At 39.3% G+C, this 19706-nt stretch overlaps 2 protein-coding genes across 9 annotated transcripts in view; one reads left to right on the top strand and one right to left on the bottom strand.

Moving 5' to 3' along the window:
* The window catches only part of LOC126484000 (5-demethoxyubiquinone hydroxylase, mitochondrial), a 57728-nt gene extending 49664 nt beyond the window's left edge, over positions 1–8064 (top strand). For all 5 annotated transcript variants that reach the window (XM_050107315.1, XM_050107318.1, XM_050107314.1 and 2 more), the window contains exons 3-4: positions 663–812; positions 7657–8064. In XM_050107315.1, the coding sequence (XP_049963272.1) occupies positions 663–812; positions 7657–7940 (434 nt within the window). In that variant the 3' untranslated portion in view covers positions 7941–8064. The remainder of the gene's footprint in view (positions 1–662; positions 813–7656) is intronic.
* LOC126483999 (protein shifted-like) overlaps positions 1–19706 on the bottom strand; it is a 54813-nt gene that overhangs the window by 17981 nt on the left and 17126 nt on the right. The window lies entirely within an intron of this gene.

The following is a 19706-nucleotide window of genomic DNA, read 5'->3' as shown; positions in this document are numbered from 1 at the left end:
TAAGTGGTTAATTATATAATATGCTCACATTAAAAGTGAAGATGGAAACAAAATTAAATAAGCTGTGCTTTTCAGTATCACTCACTCATCTGCAATGCAATGTAAACTTTTCTGTACTGCATTGTGTTATTTGAACATCTCCCCCCATTACACTTAACTGTTTAAATTCTCTCTTTCAAGAACAGACACATACCTTACTTCAGGTTTATTTGTAAGCTGGATCACTAATTCCCATACAGAAATCCCAGAAAAAAATTGTACTAATATAATATGAGACTGTGTTAACACCATGAACCTCAGTCTTTGGCATACTCTTCCATTTGGCAGCACACTTACTTCACAAGACAGAAACTTCATTCTCTTGCTTTTCTTCTTCTGGTTGACTGAACTACTCCACATCATTTTGTTTTTATATCTGTATGCTTATTTACTTCGCACTATCTCTGCTAGTGTATTTAATTTTTACTAGCTTGCACCAGAATAGAATCTACAGTGGTATATAAAGGCTGTGTCACACCCTTAGCTCAAGATAACTGTTGGATTTTGCCCTGTCAACTATACAACAATAATTCTTGCTGTGCAAGACATTGCTTACAGAAAAAGATTCAGCTGATGCTCAATAGCAAAAATTATAGAACACACAATACCTAAACTGTTTACAGGAAACAGCCCTGTCGGTGCAACAATTCAACACATGTGGGATCAAGAAAAGGCTCACCTGGCCAAATTTGAAGATTTAATTCGTAAACGCCGTGCAAGACCGACTGTCATGTTGCCACTGTGGAATATTGCAGGATTTGCACTTGGTGCAGGTTAGTCTGATGTTTATGTGATTATAATTGTTATAATATTGAAATATCATATCTATGAAAACACTGAATTCTGTGACAGGTGAATTAACATGTTAAATGTAACAAAAATTGTTTTATAGCTGTATGTTAATATTTACAATTAGACTGCTATATTATGTTTGTTTGAGTTTCTCTTTCTTAAGCTTACTGAAATTAACTAAAGAGAAATTTACATCAGACATGTTTCACTTGGGCATGTTCTTTTGCCATTCTTGAAATATGGATAGGCACACTGAGGTGAGGAAAGTCATGGGATAGTGATATGCACATATACAGATGGTGGTAGTATCATGTACACAAGGTATAAAAAAATCAATGCATTGGCAAAGCTGTCATTTTTACTCAGGTGATTCATGTGAAAAGGTTTCTGACATGATTATCATCAGACTTTGAATGTGGAATGGTTGCTGGAGCTAGATGCAGGGGCACACTATTTCAGAAATTGTTAGGGAATTCAGTATTCAGAGTTCCACAGTGTCATGAGTGTGCCAAGAATAACAAATTTCGGGCATTACCCCTCACCACAGACAACACAGTGGCCAATGGCCTTGACTTAACAACTGAGAGCAGTAGCATTTGTGTAGAGCTGTCAGTGCTAACAGACAAGCAACACTGCATGACATAATCACAGAGAGCAATGTGGAGTGTACGATGAACATATCTGTTAGGACAGTGCAGTGAAACTTGGTGTTAATGGGTGACCGACATGAGTGCCTCTGGTAACAGCACGACATTGCCTACAGCACCTCTACTGGGCTCGTGACCACGAGACCATTGTGGTTGAACCCCAGATGACTGGAAAATTGTGGCCTGGTCAGATGTGCCCAATTTCAACCAGTAAGAGCTTATTGTAGGGTTTGAGAGTGGCGCAGACTCCATGAATCCGTGGACCCAAGTTGTCAACAAGGCACTTGCAAGCTGATGGTGGTTGCATAATGGTGTGGGCTGTGTTTACAAGGAATGGATTGGGTCCTCTGGTCCAACTGAACCAATCATTGACTGGAAATGGTTATGTTCAGCTACTTGGAGACCCATTTGTAGCCATTTGTGGACAACATGTACCCAAACAATGATGGAATTTTTATGGACGACAATGTGTCTTGTCATTGGACCACAGTTGTTAGTGACTAGTTTGAGAAACATTCTGAACAATTTGAGTGGCCACCCAGATTGCCTGACACGAATTTCATCAAACATTTATGGCACACAATCAAGAGGTCAGTTCATGCATGCACAAAGTTCTGTACAGGCAACTCAGAGGCAGCATGGATCAATATTTCTGCAGGGAACTTCTAACAACTTGTTGAGTCCATATCACATTGTGTTACTGCACTACACCGGGCGACAGGAGGTCCAACACGATATTAGGAGGTATCCCATGTCTTGTCTCTGCAGTGTATGCCAGAATGTTTGTTAAAATTAAAAACAGTATTTCTTTATAAAGTTGGTGTGCAATTTACTTATGGTGTTTCTGCCTCTTGTTCACTTATTCTGCAAACTGCTGTCTTTTTCTTCTTTGTTAGTGGAATTTGAAGGTGAAAGAAACTTTGTTGTACATACACACTTGATAGTTTGTTGAATTTTTGCACTTTCTCTTACCTACATTGGTGGTTTTTGCACTGCACCCCACTTTTGAAGATAGATCTACAGTCATGTGTGTTCACAATCAGCACAGTGTTTATGTTCTTTCGTTTCTCGTGTAGGTTGTGAGCACTGGCAACCTGTGATTTTTTTAAACATGTTTGAATAATATATAATGTGTGTGTGTGTGTGTGGTTTTTAGTGAGTATGGGTCGGTGAGTGTGAACTAGTCTAAATTAGTTGTATGATCAACAGAGATGTGAGTGTGGGGAGGCTTGAGAGAAGCAGTTTGATTTTTTTCTTTTTTTTTTGTGGTGATGGTGGGACAGTTAATATAGGAAAGAGACTGAGATGAGAGGATAGTGGTGAATGGTGTCTGGCCATAGCTATATATTTAATGTTGTATTAAGTGGTCAGTTAGGTTAAAGGGTGTGTGGTTTGTCTGATCATTTATGATCTGTTATGATTTTCTGAATATGGTAGTTTTCTTGTAAGGTGAGGCGGTGTTTTTTGCTGTAGTTTATCCTTATGATTTTCATGTTTGTATCCTGGAGGTGATTTTACGTCGGTTTTAATGTAAGTGTCCTGCAAAAGTCAAACAATTTGTCTTGTACTTCCAGGCTCATACATGTTCCTTGTATCTGGTGTCACTTGTCTTCCTATTTTGAGCTATGTATCTTCCATCATATGTATTACATTTCAGTCAGTCTGTGTTTTTTTTCAAAAGGTGGGCAGTGGCAGATTCACCGACAGATCTGCCTTCTCTTTTGAGTAACAGTCAAACGAATGTAGTGAGAGTTTTAAGGTGTTGTGCTTTGTCCAACAAGTTTTTGAAAATTTTAGGGAGATGTTTTTAACGTGGTAACAGGGTGACTGGCTCAACCACATTCCCCCTCCCCCCCCCCCCCCCCCCCCTCACAACCAGTCACATTTCCTTGCAACTCTCTTTTAGCTCCTCTTTTGTTTTGCTTGAATTTTAATCCCATGTATACTACCATTCACCCTTTCTCCATTGTCTGAAGATGTGTAAAACAGTGAGCATGTGGTCATTGTGAGTGAGGTGGGAGTGAGTCATGGGTGTTATTTTATAGGGTTTCTCCTCACTGTGTGATAACATGTTAACATAAGCTCCAAACACACACACACACACACACACACACACACACACACACACACACACACACACACACAATGAAGCATTAAAATTGACCAGTTATATACAGATATAAATTCCATTCAAAATAATATAGCTTTTACAATAGAAATAGGCCAAAATAGGCAGTTAAATTTCTTGGTCATTATCATAAACATTCAGAACAATCAGTACTCATTTACCAAAAACTGACAACAACAGGTACAATCATGAAGCAGATATCATAGCACCAAAACTGTCAAAAGCAGGCAGCACTTAGATACATGCCCCACAGACTAAACAATACCATTAGACACAGACAACTAGCAAAACGAAAAGAATATCAGAGCCCAAATAGCCACAAATAATAGATACAAAGAAAACTTAGTGACAAAGCTGAACAATAAAATCAAGCAACAAAAATGAGCAAACACTCAGAGAGCAGAGGAGGAGGAGGAGGGGGGGGGGGAGGGGAGAAGCCTTAAAAAGGGAAGTTTGGTATGGCCCTGGAGGTGTGCTTGGATAGCCTTATGGGTTAAGTTGATTACTTGCATAAAGTGGGAAATTAGGTTTGCATTCTGGTGTGGCAGAAATTTTGTGTGTTGCCAATAAATAGTACGGCTGAAGTCAATTTAGATATGTAATTTGTGAATCTAAATTTTACAATCTCTAATGAGCAGCTATGGATTGTCATGCAGTGTCTGTTCCTTGAGACATGCATGCTTGTCTGAATGAACACTGTTTCACACAAATTGTCAGCACAGGCATTGTACCATTGCATAATACATGAGAAAAGTCATGGGATATCCCCTAAGATTGCACTGAACCTCCTTTTAACTGACTTGTGCAGCAACACGATGTAGCATGGACTAAAAAAGTCTTTGGAAGCCCCTGCAGAAATATTGAGTCATGCTGCATCAATAGCCATCCATAATTCTGAATATGTTGCCTGTGCAGGATTTTGTGCACAAAGTAACCTCTTGATTATTACATGTTCAGTGGGATTCACAATGGGTGATCTGCGTGGCCAAATAATTCGCTCGAACTGTCCAGAATGTTCTACAAACCAATCGCGAACAACTGTGGCTCAGTGATTTGGCACATTGTCATCCAAAGAGGTGTGGTTGTGGCTTTGTCAGCAAATCGAATGTTCTACCGTGACAGTATCAACAAACTGGTGTCTTATCGGGAGAAATGGGTCAATCGCCAGGGTGACTATGTTGAGAAAAAAATATTTAGACATGAAGACTAAAGGTGTAGACCATTATGAAGTTTGTTTTATTTAAAAAGCTTTAAGAGTTTTCTCATAAAAAATTTGGAGGCATTACTTTTCAGCATGCCCTCGTATCATAAATGACATTTGACTTCATCAGTATCATTCTAGAAGGTGCATCTCCATGTACTCTGGTCTATTGTTAGGTGTTCATAAGACGTACCTATTTTTTTACCAGCCCATTTTGCAACAAGTATATTATTGCCTGATGCAAATACATTTCTCTGGGTACTTCTTCTGAACTGAGGCTGCCTTGTTGGTCTTACAGTCCCAATAGCATATGTGCCTTGTGTATATATGCCTCGAACAAGTTAGGAGAGCTATACCAATTGCCCATGTAAACAGTTAATCACTGCCCAAACAGAGCCTGACATAGTCAGTTCACTGGCTGGATTTGCAGCAAAATCACAAATTTCCTTCCCCTTCCCATATGGCTTCAGACTTTGACATAAATTATATACCTTTATGCCAAAATCTAGCCCCTTTGGTGGCTTGTACTGAACATATTAAAGTCTGCCCCTTGGTGTTACCTGACTCATCAGTGCTCACATATACTGTCGAGCAACTGTTAAATAACTGGTCTTATCTTCCTCAGTTTATCATGTAGTGTTTCTGGTTAATCAGAATCTAAGTGTAAATACTTTGAGAGAGCCGTGAAATGTCTCAGTGGTATTGTTTCTTTTTCTTTTTATCTGTGACATGAAAATGCTTAGAGCTGAGTGTGCCTCTGGCTCATCCATTGTTGCAAGAAACCAGCATGTGTTCTTGTTTGAGTCAAAAAGGCAATGTTTTGGCCGCATAAGAGATTGTTTCTCTTGTAACTGACAAAAACTCAGTGTTGTCAGTGATTCATTAATGATTTGAAGTTGTATTTTGTCCAAGACTTGGTAAAACTGTACCTTCTATTTCAGATATAAAATAGTAAGCTTTTTTTAGGAAGATAAGCTACATTGTCCCATTTCCAACAGTTTCTCTTTGAACAGTCTGCAGGACATTTCGTTGTGTGCATTCAATTTTCTCATGGCTAAAAACACTACTGTTTTCATTGCTTTCCAATGTGTCACTTGCACTGTCAATCCTGTTCATCACTTCCATATCACTCAAAGTCACTTGACACACACACACACACACACACACACACACACACACACACAGAGAGAGAGAGAGAGAGAGAGAGAGAGAGAGAGAGAGAGAGAGAGAGAGAGAGACAATGCAAGCTGAGTTTTTGTGGCTGGATCTTCTTACAAGTCAGGCATACTGCCACTTCCAAGATCACAAATACATATGTGCTCTGATTGTGGGCTCAGTTGCACAGATATACTACTAGTCCCATTTATCACTATGGCCATAGTACTAATACTGAAACCAGCAATTCCAGACGAAATTCATTATGTGTTTATAGCACTGTGATGACTGTACCCATCAGTTAATGCAATAAATGGAATTAATGTGAAGGCAGTAATCATAATTTGAATAGTGGGTGAGCAATGATATGGTATTCAGACAAATGTGGGTATGAATGACTTTTTGTGTACTTGTCATGCCATGAGGAGTTGCTGCTTTATGGATAATGACCACTCCCAATATTATAAAATTTTGCCTTCAGATCCCCCCAACATCTGCAATGGGGAAGTGTAAAAAATCGGGTATATGTGTACTGCATGTTCTAAGCCAAAATCACAAAAGTAAAAGCGTGACCGTGTGTGTGTGTCTCTACTTGCTTGTTGTCAGCTGACTTGTGAACAAAATTGCCCATTCCTGTCCCGTATCAGTATTGATGCCAAGAAATGATATCTTTATGCTAACATAAGGAAAATAAAGTAATGGCTGATCCCCGGCAAAGCAGCAATTACCCGTACAAAGACCAGAGTGCAACCACAAAAGATAATATTATGCATCTTGGGGAACAGCAGTGGTATCGTGTATTATGAATTGCTTCCCCAAGGTGTAACCATCACTGCTGACGTTTATTGTTAACAACAGAGATGTCTTGCAGTACGAGAACAATGACCAGGAAGACTGCATTCAGTGGTGCTAATCCATGATAACCCTGCCTGCCACCTACTGGGCTGACAGAAACGCTATACAGGAGTTGAATTGGGTAGTCATTCGATATCAACATTATACACATAAACTTGTGCCTTCAGATTTTTATCTTTCCCACTCTCTATTGAACAACCTTCACTTCCTTTCCAGATGAATAAGAGTCATGTATAGATTTTTCCAGCATTCCTGGACTTCTTAATGGACAACTATAACTGCCAGTTTACAGATGTCATTAGTATAATTAATCTAGGATAAGCTGTATGAGCAGTAGTAAGCTGCTCTATTGTCTCTTTGCACCCCCCCCCCCTCTCTCTCTCTCTCTCTCTCTGAGTTCTGCAAACTTTTGAAAACTTAAGACAAAAATGCCTACTAAAAATCTGTGTATGGCAAATACGATGGAACAACTTTACAGTTATATTTATGACTGCCATCTGCAGAAAAAAAGTTACTTCAAGCATAAAAGAAATGGAAATGATAAATCCATTTAATAAAATTTAGGATTTACAATACACTTTGTTGAGAGCAGATAACAGAATAAGGGACAATTCAGTAGACTCTGGGTTTGTGAACATATCATCTGGAATATTCCAATGTTTTGGTTATGTTGTGAGATGACTCACATGAAAACTTGCAAACAGCTGAATATCTCAATACACAAAGCAATCAAAAAGCCAGAAACATTTTGTAGAAACTGACTCTGCCTCCCAAAGTATACACAAAACAATCTCTGATTCAGTATACATTTTGTTTATATTTCTCTTTTCCATTGGCAGGTAGTGCTCTCTTAGGTCCTAAAGCTGCAATGGCGTGCACGGTAGCTGTAGAATCTGTAATTGTTGAACATTATGACAGCCAATTGCGTGAGCTTGTTGGAAAGCAGAACGAAGCTGTGGATCAAGAACTGCTTGAGACTATTCGACAGTTTCGAGATGACGAGCAAGACCATCATGATACAGGCCTTGCACATGAAGCAGAAGCTGCACCCTTCTACAATGTACTCACTGCTGTCATCAAAGTGGGATGTCGTACAGCTATTGCCATATCTGAGGCCGTGTAAGAAATGGTTGAATTAACTGTTATTGTAAACCTGTTGTCTGCTGTTTACCAGAGAGTTTCAATGTCATTATTGTAAAATTGTCAGGATAAGGTCTGTAAAACAGAAAATTTTGCACAAGAAGAAATGCATTAAGTTTTTTAACCCAAGAAAATAACATGAAGGTGTGTGCAGGTAAGTCTTGGAGATGCACTGTAACCATGTTGCATTAAAAGGAAGTATGAATGCCAGCAATTCTTATGCACAATGACAACAATGCTTGTTCCAATCACTTTTTTTTTTTTTCTTTTTATGTCTTGGTGTCTTAATATCATGTGCTTAATACTTCAAACTAAATCTTAAATTTTGAGGTAGGACACAAAGAAAAAATATCTGACTGTGTCTCTGTGAATGTTTGAAAAATATTAATTTTTTGCACAAGCAAATGATGAGATTTTCCATAAGGTTACAGAAAAAACTTATGTAATAATTCAAATAAAAGTTTCAGCCACTTGCAACCTACAGTTATTTTTTCTTGTGTGACCTGGTGGGTCAGTGACAGCCAGATTAAAGCTAAATCCCCAGTCAATCCTGCGATAATTTCTGTCACTTACCACTTGCTTCATTTCTAGCATGATTTGTTAACATGAAAACTAGCAAGATGCTTTGTGTTATATAGGCTCCCTCTAACTGGGTGGTTGTGCCAGTTCAAAGATCAGAGGAATGCGGTTGCTGTCTGCAGTTTTCTTTTAGTTAATATTACCTTAACCCCCCAGCAGGCTGTTGTCATACGAGCAGGCATGCGTTGTAAAGTTTACAACTCGGTCATTTGTCAGTAAAAACAAACTTGCCTTAAACAAACTATTATATTTATTGAAGAAAGCAGTTCATATTCACTATCTTCACCATTTATAACAAAATGGTTTTGCTCTTTTAGTTCTTTAAAAAACAAATGTATCCAGTTTATCTGACAGATGTTCACTTTCATAACACCTTTCACAAACAATTTGTGTGCGAATTAATTCTGGCAATGTTCAGAAAAATGAAAAAGTAGCCAATGGCCATCTACTTGTAATTCTTGAAATGGAGTATCAGGCACACCTTTTTGCTACATCAACTCCACCTTTTGTCATGTTGTATTCTATTATAATTTCAGGTTTGTGTGTTTCTTCATCCACTGTTTACATGTCATGCACAGCAGACCAAAGTATGATAGCACAGTTTTTACAAGGAACATATGAAACTAAGGTCTTATCCTACTGAAATCCAAACATTGCACTTCCAATTTCTTTTGTTTTGTTTGGGAGAAATTCTGGAAGAATTTCACGGCTGTTCTTTGTCATTGTACCAATGCAAGTGACAGTCTTCTGCAGCAAATATTCAGAAAGGAGGTAGCTTGTGTATCAACTGTGAATTGTAAGGTTTCTGCTAGAATTTTTTATAGGCACCACACATACACTATGTCCTCAGGAGCAATAGATACCCGATATTGTCCTTTGGTTGCATGCCTCAATAAACCTCCAGATTACTGCAGTAAAATATTTTTGCATCACACAGAGCAAACATTTTTGTCCCATATTTAGCTGGTTTGCTGCGTCTGTAGTGAATCCATCTACAGTGGTCTCCGTAGGAGTGAAGCATTTCATCTATCTCGGTGAATTCACCAGGCTGTAAGAATACTGACAGTTAGCAGCTAAAGGATCCAATACTGTACAAATTGCAACCAATTTATCAGTTTTTCTCCTGTCATTCCTCGTTTCCGTATCAACAAATCGCATACGGATTAGAAAAAATAGAAACCTATTGTAACTTGTGGCAGTCCTAAGCAGTAGCATTCCTGTTCTGTCTGCTGGCCAGAGTTCCAGTACATTAGTACGATAGCATTTTCTTCATCTTCTTCTTCTTCTTCATATATTCTTCGGGAATCCTCAACACAGCCACTATTTCGTCACTTGATTACCTCTTTTGCATGAGAATTGATGTGTCTCTTGCTGTTTATTTATATAGTTTACAACTTCATCAGTAAAGTCAAGGTCAGTTACTTTCAAAACAGCACGAACTTCATCAGTTATACTCTTCACCTTTCTTTTTAGATCTGGTGGAATTTGCACAATGTTTTTTCTGTTGGTTTTGATGTTTTAGCACACTTGCTTTTACCCCAATGTGAAACTTTGTCTTTGCAATAAAGAACCCTCATACATCTGCTGTCTCTTTGGGATCACCACCATCCTCACCTTTAAGTTCAAACTCACTGCCATGGTTCTATTCAGTGTTTTCATCATTCAAATCTACTTTACTTCTCTCCAAGTCTGAAAATAGACTTTATTATCACCTTCTTCAAGCAGTCCGAGAATTTCTTCGTCTGATACACCTTTTGAATTGGAACAAAACATCAAAGAAATGAAATGAATAAATACATTCAAATGTCAGTGTAACTGAAGTAATGTTCAATTTGCATCTAAAAATAAAAAAAAAGACCAAGTATAGTTAACTTTTTAGTACACTTTCCTCTGGACATTGACTGCTGGAACAAAGCTTGCAACTGTCACACCAGCAACCGCACATTGTACTTTTTACAACATTCGACAGTTCATTGCTTACAGTTCAGAAAACAATCTGAGAAAGCTAACCAAATGAACTGAAGCCACTTTGGCATTGTCGAGAAAACACCAACAATGGAATACATGGCAGCAATGGTGCAATAGCTCAAGGTTAAGGCATTGTGCCCGCTCGAAGGTTAAACTGATTTAAAATGACTGATCGTTTCCTTTCAGTTTATAATGCCATTCACACTGCTCATCAAATGTCATGTAAACTAATGTAAAATATGCTGGAAAAATTTCAATTCTTTCATTGTTTTTAAATGATGGGCAAAATGGTATGTTCTCATTGTATAGCCAGCAAACAAAAAATTTAAAAATAAATAATAGCTCTTACTCAACAGAACATAAAATCAACAAAACCAAGGTGATTAACTGATTAATGTTGAGAAAGATTTATTAGCTGCATTTTACACGCACTACTTGGCAAGCTGTGGCAAAAAGGGGCTGGGGGGGGGGGGGGGGGGGGTGAGTTTGAGATGATGAGTTTTGCATCTTGAGCAGTTTCACAGTGTTCTTCCTATTTTTCTGCGTGCAAGACTCTCTGCCTTTGATCGCCAGGTAGATACAACCGACATCCTCTGCAATTTGTACAATATATTTACTGTCATCTAGAAGTTTTCCCATCTAATTGCTAGATATGCCTTGGAATATTTTCTGCCATCAGGCAGTTTCCCCTGGTCACCTTTTTCTTTGCACATTTTGATGAATATATCTTGATCTTACACAACATTTATCCACTAATTTTTAACTTATGTATGTGTAACATGTTTAAGATGCCAACAGTTTTGTTGTATTTGATCCTTTTATGGTCTAATGCATGCAAGGGGTATCTTTGGTGGCCCGCAAGCCTGAGTCACATACGTACTTACTTAAGCTCGCGGGCTACCTTGTCATATGATGCAACAGCACTACTCTTAGCACATAAAGTCAAAACTATAGCTTCCATTATGTTAATGTTTCGGAGGACATGCATCAATTTGAATGGAACTTTTTTCCTGACATGCCATGCAAAAAAATATGCCTCAAAACACATATTTTTGGAGTACCTTCATTTTATGTTCACCACATCTTCAGATGTTTACACTTATTTACACTTTGTGAACATTGTTTCTTTACTAACAACATTTTACAATAGCTGTCTTAAAAATACCCACTGCAAAATTCTGCAACACTTTTTGTAAAGAAGCAACGTTTGCAGCTTGTAAATAAATGTAAACATCTGAGGATGGAATGACAGGCATCTTTGAAATGACATTAAGGAAAATTAAAAGCCTATAAAAGCACCTGGTTGGAGCTAATTCATTATAAATTACTGTAAACTTCAACAGTTGCACTGTTCTAATATATTCACAAGCGACAAAAATTAATTACTATGGTAATGTGAGAAAGAATAAAAAAACAAAAAATATGACAATGAGATAGTCAATCCTGGCCAAGGAACAGTTAGAAGAAAATTTGCAATTTTTAGCCACAGGCAGGTCATTCAAGTGTCCAAAATTTAGTGTGTTAGTATTCAGAAATACTATTAGCAAGCATTTTTTTAAATATTTGTCCAAAAATACTTTTGATAACTGACTGCATAGGCATGGGTTGTTTCTGTAACACTACATAAATTAAGCCATCATTTCTTTGTTCTTTTTGAAAGTTTAAAAATCTAAATTGCTTGAACTTCATGTGTATCACCTGTATTATAAAGAAGCAAAACTGGAAACACGTGAACAACAGTATGGTGAGTTATCAAACCCAACATTTCTACTACTGACAACACAACAATACTTGCCCTCAGACTGTCATCATATTGACAATAATACTGAACATGTGAATGCCCCTTAACTTTTGTGTGACATTTCTACCACTACAAATGATATGCACAAAGCATATGTCATTAACATTGCACAAAATGGCTAAAACTGTTCACTCCTAACAGTGTCACCAAAACATTCACAGGCTGTCTGGCCAATAAGATAGCAGTATTCATGTGACGTGACAGTAGTGCCCCCAACACACAATGCAAAAGGTATAGCATTCATAATGTTTATGGATACTATATTTTAACTCGGTGATAAGCTTTCTGACATGTCATCACAGTGAAGTTGTACCTCAAAATATGCTTTTTCAAGAGAACATGAATATTATTAGCATACAAACTCATGTATGAAACACAGCAACTTTTGTCTAAATCCATTACGGTAAACAAACAAATTTTGTCACCAACTATTATGAAAGCAGGAAGTTGCACTTAATAAAAACACAGATAATTGTCTCTAAAGTGGTTTATTCATTTTTTAAAAAAGTAATAAATAGTAGGTTGATGCAAACTCTGAGTTGAATTTTTAATGCCAGATTATTCCTACCTGGATTTATATCACTGACACAGAATCACAAGTTACTTTAGATGCTGTTGTCTGTTAACTTTGTACATATAGTGCATTTATTTATTTCTATGGGAGAACAAAATTGTTCACACAAATCTGCACTTCCAAAAAGACAATTTTTTCTTTGTTTGCAAATGGTCTCTGTTGTGGGTAATTTCCATCAGTCAAGTAAGTTTTATAAAACTTGACTATGTCTACTTCCACAAATTTAGCTCTAAAAGAAAAATCTTCCTGAAGTTCAAAAAGATCCATGTGAAGGTTTCCTGGGACCTTTTGTTCATCACATTTTCTTGAACTGGCACATATAGCAAAAGTGCTGTCTGTGTCCCTAGACTCACAAAATGCTGGACAACGTGCACTACTAATGATTTCAGTCCATCAGCATAAAAGACATAATCAACATTTTCTCGAGCTGACCCTGTAGCATTTCTCAAATGAGCATCTTGGCCTAAAAGGCATTTAAATGGCTGTGTAATTCATGAACTGTGTGGCCTTGTTTCTGAAGTTTTAATTCAAGTCATTTAAATGGCCTGCGATAATCGAAAATACTATAACACAAATCCATTGTGGCTCATTTACTTTAGCCAATGATTTTTCTCTGATAGCCAAAAAATCTTATTTCCTTCTGACAATCATAAAAAGATTCAGCATTTTGTCCTTACTTAATCATTTCACTTCGCAAAGGTAAGTCAAATCTTTGTGACAGGAGCATACTTAATCCAAATACTGTTTTAAATGGCAGCAATTTAGTGCGTGGAACTTTATAAAATTCATGCTTTTGGTAAATACATACATGACATTTTTCATTTAAATCAGTGTAGCACACAAACTTTGTTGATGAATAATTCAGTGAAGAATTGTTAAATTGGCTTTCTCATTAATTAATTCAGCAGATTTTTTATTTTACACTGATGTGACAAGTCACAGAATAGTGATACGCACATATACAGGTGGCAGCAGTATTGCTTACACAAGGTATAGGAGGGCAGTGCATTGGCGGAGCTGTCGTTTGTACTCAGGCGGTTCATGTGAAAAGGTGTCCAACATGATTATGGCCACACGACTAAAAGTAACAGCCTATGAACATGGAATGGTAGTTGGGAGTTAGATGCATGGGACATGCAATTTTGGAATTGTTAAGGAATTCAATATTCTGAGATCCACAGTGCCGAGAATACCGAATTTCATGTATTACCCCTCACCGTAGACAATGCAGTGGGCTGTGGTATGAGCTATTGTATCAATTCAATGAACAACTGTTAATCTCCTTATGTTTAATGATGATATTATGACAAAGTATATATGCAATGTCCAAGAGGTACTCCTTTGTGAATTTGTCTTCAGCAAAAGGCCTTAGCGATTTGGGAATTGAAACTTCCTGGCAGATTAAAACTGTGTGCCAGACCGAGACTCGAACTTGGGACCTTTGCCTTTCGCGGGCAAGTGCTCTACCAACTGAGCTACCTAAGCACGACGCACCTGGAAGAAAGGATATTGCGGAGACATGGCTTAGCCACAGCCTGGGGGTTGTTTCTAGAATGAAATTTTCACTCTGCAGTGGAGTGTGCGCTGAAATGAAACTTCAATGGAACACGCGAGGCAATACTGACCCTACGACTTATCACAGAAGATGATTAAGAAAAGGAAAACCTATGTTTCTAGCATCTGAAGACTTAGAGAAAGCTTTTGACAATGTTGACTGGAATACTCTCTTTCAAATTCTGAAGGTGGCAAGGGTCAAATACAGGGAGTGAAAGGCTATTTACAATGTGTACAGAAACTAGATGGCAGTTATAAGCGTCGAGAGGAATGAAAGGCACGCAGTGGTTGAGAAGGGAGTGAGACAGGGTTGTAGCCTATCTCCAATGTTTTCAATCTGTATATTGAGCAAACAGTAAAAGAAATGGAAGAAACATTTGGAATAGAGTTGCGTTGGGTTGTTTTGGGGGAAGAGACTAAACTGCGAGGTCATCGGTCGCATCGGTTTAGGGAAGGACGGGAAAGGAAGTCGGCCGTGCCCTTTCAAAGTAACCATCCCGGCATTTGCCTGGAGCGATTTAGGGAAATCACGGAAAACCTAAATCAGGTTGGCCGGACACGGGATTGAACCGTCATCCTCCCGAATGCGAGTCCAGTGTGCTAGCCACTGCGCCACCTCACTCTATTTTCGGAATAGGAATTAAAATCCATGGAGAAGAAATTAAAATTTTGAGGTTTGCAGACAACATTGTAATTCTGTCGGAGACAGCAAAGGACATGGAAGAGCAGTTGAATGGAATGGACAATGTCTTGAAAGGAGGATATAAGATGAACATCAACAAAAGCAAAACGAGGATAATGGAATGTAGTTGAATTAAATCAGGTGATGCTGAGGGAAATGAGACACTTAAAGCAGTAGATGCTATTTGTGGATCAAAATAACTGACGAGGTCAAAGTAGAGAGGATATAAAATGTAGACTAGCTATGGCAAGGAAAGCATTTCTGAAGAAGAGAAATTTGAGTGTCGACTTATGTGTCAGGAAGTCCTTTCTGAAAGTATTTGTATGGAGTGTAGTCATGTATGGAAGTGAAACATGGATGACAAATAGTGTAGACAAGAAGAAAATAGAAGCTTTCTGAATGTGGTGCTACAGAAGAATGCTGAAGATTAGATAGGTAGATCAAATAACTAATGAGGAGGTACTAAATAGAATTGGGGAGAAGAGGAATTTGTTGCACAACTTGAGTAGAAGAAGGAATTGGTAGCTAGGAGACATTCTGAGGCATCAAGGAATCACCAATTTAGTATCTACATCTACATCCATACTCTGCAAGCCACCTGATGGTGTGTGGCGGAGAGTACCTTGAGTATATCTATCGGTTCTCCCTTCTATTCCAGTCTCGTATTGTTCGTGGGAAGAAAGATTGTCGTTATGCCTCTGTGTGAGCTCTAATCTCTCTGATTTTATCCTCATGGTCTCTTTGCAAGATATACGTAGGAGGGAGCAATACACTGCCCGACTCCTAGGTGAAGGAATGTTCTCGAAACTTCAACAAAAGCCCGTACCGAGCTACTGAGCATCTCTCTTGCAGAGTCTTCCACTGGAGTTTATCTATCATCTCCGTAATACTTTCGCGATTACTAAATGATCCTGTAACGGAGCGCGCTGCTCTCTGTTGGATCTTCTCTATCTCTTCTATCAACCCTATCTGGTACGGATCCCACACTGGCGAGCAGTATTCAAGCAGTGGGCGAACAAGTGTACTGTAACCTACTTCCTTTGTTTTCAGACTGCATTTCTTTACGATTCTTCCAATGAATCTCAGTTTGGCATCTGCTTTACTGACGATTAATTTTATATGGTCATTCCATTTTAAATCACTCCCAATGCCTACTCCCAGATACTTTATGGAATTAACTGCTTCGAGTTGCTGACCTGCTATATTGTAGCTAAATGATAAAGGATCTTTCTTTCTATGTATTCACAGCACATTCCCTGCACCATGCGTCAATTCGTTGCAGATCCTTCTGGATTTCAGTACAATTTTCCATCATTACAACCTCTTGACATACTATAGCATCATCCACAAAAAGCCTCAGTGAACTTCCGATGTCATCCACAAGGTCATTTATGTATATTGTGAATAGCAACGGTCCTACGACACTCCCCTGTGGCACACCTGAAATCACGGGAACCCGTGTCTATGGCCCTCTTGAGTCTCGTGGACAAATAGCGTGAGCTGGGTTTCACACGATTGTTTTTTCGAAACCCATGTTGATTCCTACAGAGTAGATTTCTAGTCTCCAGAAAAGTCATTATACTCAAACAGAATGTGTGTTCCAAAATTCTATAACTGATCGACGTTAGAGGTATAAGTCTATAGTTCTGCACATCTGTTCGACGTCCCTTCTTGAAAACGGGGATGACCTGTGCCCTTTTCCAATCTTTTGGAACGCTACACTCTTCTAGAGGCCTATGGTACACCGCTGCAAGAAGGGGGGCAAGTTCCTTCGCGTACTCTGTGTAAAATCGAACTGGTACCCCATCAGGTCCAACGGCCTTTCCTTTTTTGAGCGATTTTAATTGTTTTTCTATCCCTCTGTCATCTATTTCGATATCTACAATTTTGTGATCTGTGCCACAGTCCAGAGAAGGAACTACAGTGCAGTCTTCCTCTGTGAAACAGCTTTGGAAAAAGACATTTAGTATTTCGGCCTTTAGTCTGTCATCCTCTGTTTCAGTACCATTTTAGTCACAGAGTGTATGGACATTTTGTTTTGATCCACCTACCGCTTTGACATAAGACCAAAATTTCTTAGGATTTTCTGCCAAGTCAGTACATAGAACTTTCGAATTCACTGAATGCCTCTCGCACAGCCCGCCTCACACTATATTTCGCTTCGCTTAATTTTTGTTTGTCTGCAAGGCTTTGGCTATGTTTATGTTTGCTGTGAAGTTCCCTTTGCTTCCGTAGCAGTTTTCTAACTCGGTGGTGTACCACAGTGGCTCCTTTCCATCTCTTATGATCTTGCTTGGCACATACTCATCTAATGCATATTGTATGATGGTTTTGAACTTTGTCCACTGATCCTCAACACTATCTGTTCTTGAGATAAAACTTTTGTGTTGAGCCATCAAGTACTCCGAAATCTGCTTTTTGTCACTTTTGCTAAACAGAAAAAAATGTCTACCTTTTTTAATATTTCTATTTACGGCTGAAAGCATCGATGCAGTAACCGCTTTATGATCACTGATTCCCTGTTCTGCGTTAACTGTTTCAAATAGTTCGGGTCTTTTTGTCACCAGAAGGTCTAATATGTTATCGCCACGACTTGGTTCTCTGTTTAACTGCTCAAGGTAGTTTTCAGATAACGCACTTAAAAAAATTTCACTGGATTCTTTGTCCCTGCCACCCGTTATAAACATTTGAGTCTCCCAGTCCATATCCGGCAAATTAAAATCTCCACCCAAAACTATAACATGGTCAGGAAATCTTCTTGAAACATTATACAAATTTTCCTTCAGGTGTTCTGCTACAACAGCTGCTGAGCCAGGGGGCCTATAGAGACATCCAATTACCAAGTTTGAGCCTGCTTTAAAATCATAGAGGGAGACCAAGAGAGGAATACGCTAAGCAGATTCAGAAGTAGATTGCAGTAGTTATTTGGAGATGAAGAAGCTTGCACAGGATAGAGTAGCATGGAGAGCTGCATCAAACCAGTCTCTGGACTGAAGACTACAACAACAACATTCCAGCCTATTGACCAGCAGATTATTTCTAACTTTAAGAAGCTCTACACTAAAGCATTCTTCAGGCATTGCTTTGAGTTGACTGAAGCTACCAATCTCACTCTCAGAGACTTTTGGGAATATCACTTCAAATTCATTGCCTCCGTCAAGATGATCAAAAAGGCATGGAAAGGGGTTACCGAGAGAACTCTCACTTCTGTTTGCAAGAAGCTTTGGCCAGCGTGCATTGTCAATTGTGACTCTGGGCATTTGTGTCAGTTCTTGGGGAGCCTGTAGTCAATGAGATTGTCTTTGGCGAAGAACATGGGATTAGAAAAGGATAACAATGATATTAATGAGGATGTGGAAGATCACAGCCAAGAAATGACCACCAAAGAGCTTATGGCGTTGCAGTTTATTTCAAGCAGGAAGTTGTGGAGAGGAAGTCTTCAGAAAAGGGGGAGCGGGAGGAGGGAAAGGGGGGGGGGGCTATCAGTAGCTGAGGGGGAGGAGGAGGGGGATGGTTGGTTGGTTTGTGGGGGTTGAAGGGACCAGACTACAGAGGCCATCAGTCCCTTTTTCCACGATCAAGAAACACCCACAAGGAACAAAAACAAGCAACGGAGATGACAAGGGAAGACACAGAACAACAAAGACATAGGCAAAGACCAGAAAAGAGGAATTAAAACCACACAGAGTGGTACAGTGGTTGGCCAACCATGGAAACAAAAAAAAAAAAAAGAAAAGCCAATCACCAAGAGACACACTAAAAACCCCAATCTGAAACCGTAGGCCAGAGGCCAGACTCAACACAAAAAAGAGAGACAAACCCTCAGACCGAGTGATAAAAGCCTCCTGCTTGAATAAAACTCAAAATGAAGTCTGCCATTGCAGCGTCATCTGTTAAAAGCGCAGGGAGCGTATCAGGCAGCGCAAACGTCTACCTGAGCGCAGTTAAAAGCTGACGGTCCAACAAAATGTGGACCACTGTCAATGCTGAACCACAGCGACAGAGAGGTGGGTCCTCGCGGCGCAATAAATAACCATGCGTCAGCCAAATGTGGCCAATGCATGCTGGCAGAGGGCAACAGAGTCCTTGCGAGAGGCCTGCATGGAGGAGCACCACACACCGGTAGTCTCCTTGATGATCCGAAGTTTGTCGGGTAAAGGCAGTGTGCGCCATTCATCACCCCAGGTGCCAAGGACCTTCTGCCGCAAAACTGACTAGAGATCACACTCCAGAAGGCCAATCTCCAGGGCCGGTGAGCTGATAGCAAGTTTGGCCAGCTGTCAACACGTTCATTACCCGGGATGCTGACATGACCTGGGGTCCACACAAAGACCAAGGAGTGGCTGCAACAGCCAAAAGTATGGAGGGACTCCTGGATAGCCATCACCAGACGAGAGCAAGGAAAACACCGGTCAACAGCTCGTAAGCTGCTCAGGGAGTCACTACAGATAATGAAGACTCACTGGAGCAGGGGCGGATATACTCTACACACGAGAGATGGCGACAAGCTCTTCAGTGAAAACACTGCAGCCATCCAGCAATAAACGTTGTTCAGATTGTTCCCCAAGAGTAAAAGCATACCCAATTCGAC

Source organism: Schistocerca serialis, chromosome 6 (genome assembly GCF_023864345.2).
Source record: "Schistocerca serialis cubense isolate TAMUIC-IGC-003099 chromosome 6, iqSchSeri2.2, whole genome shotgun sequence".
In the NCBI taxonomy this organism is placed as follows: Eukaryota; Metazoa; Arthropoda; class Insecta; order Orthoptera; family Acrididae; genus Schistocerca; species Schistocerca serialis.
The sequence above is the reverse complement of the archived record's forward strand: the minus strand, read 5'-3'. Positions and strand labels throughout refer to the sequence as shown.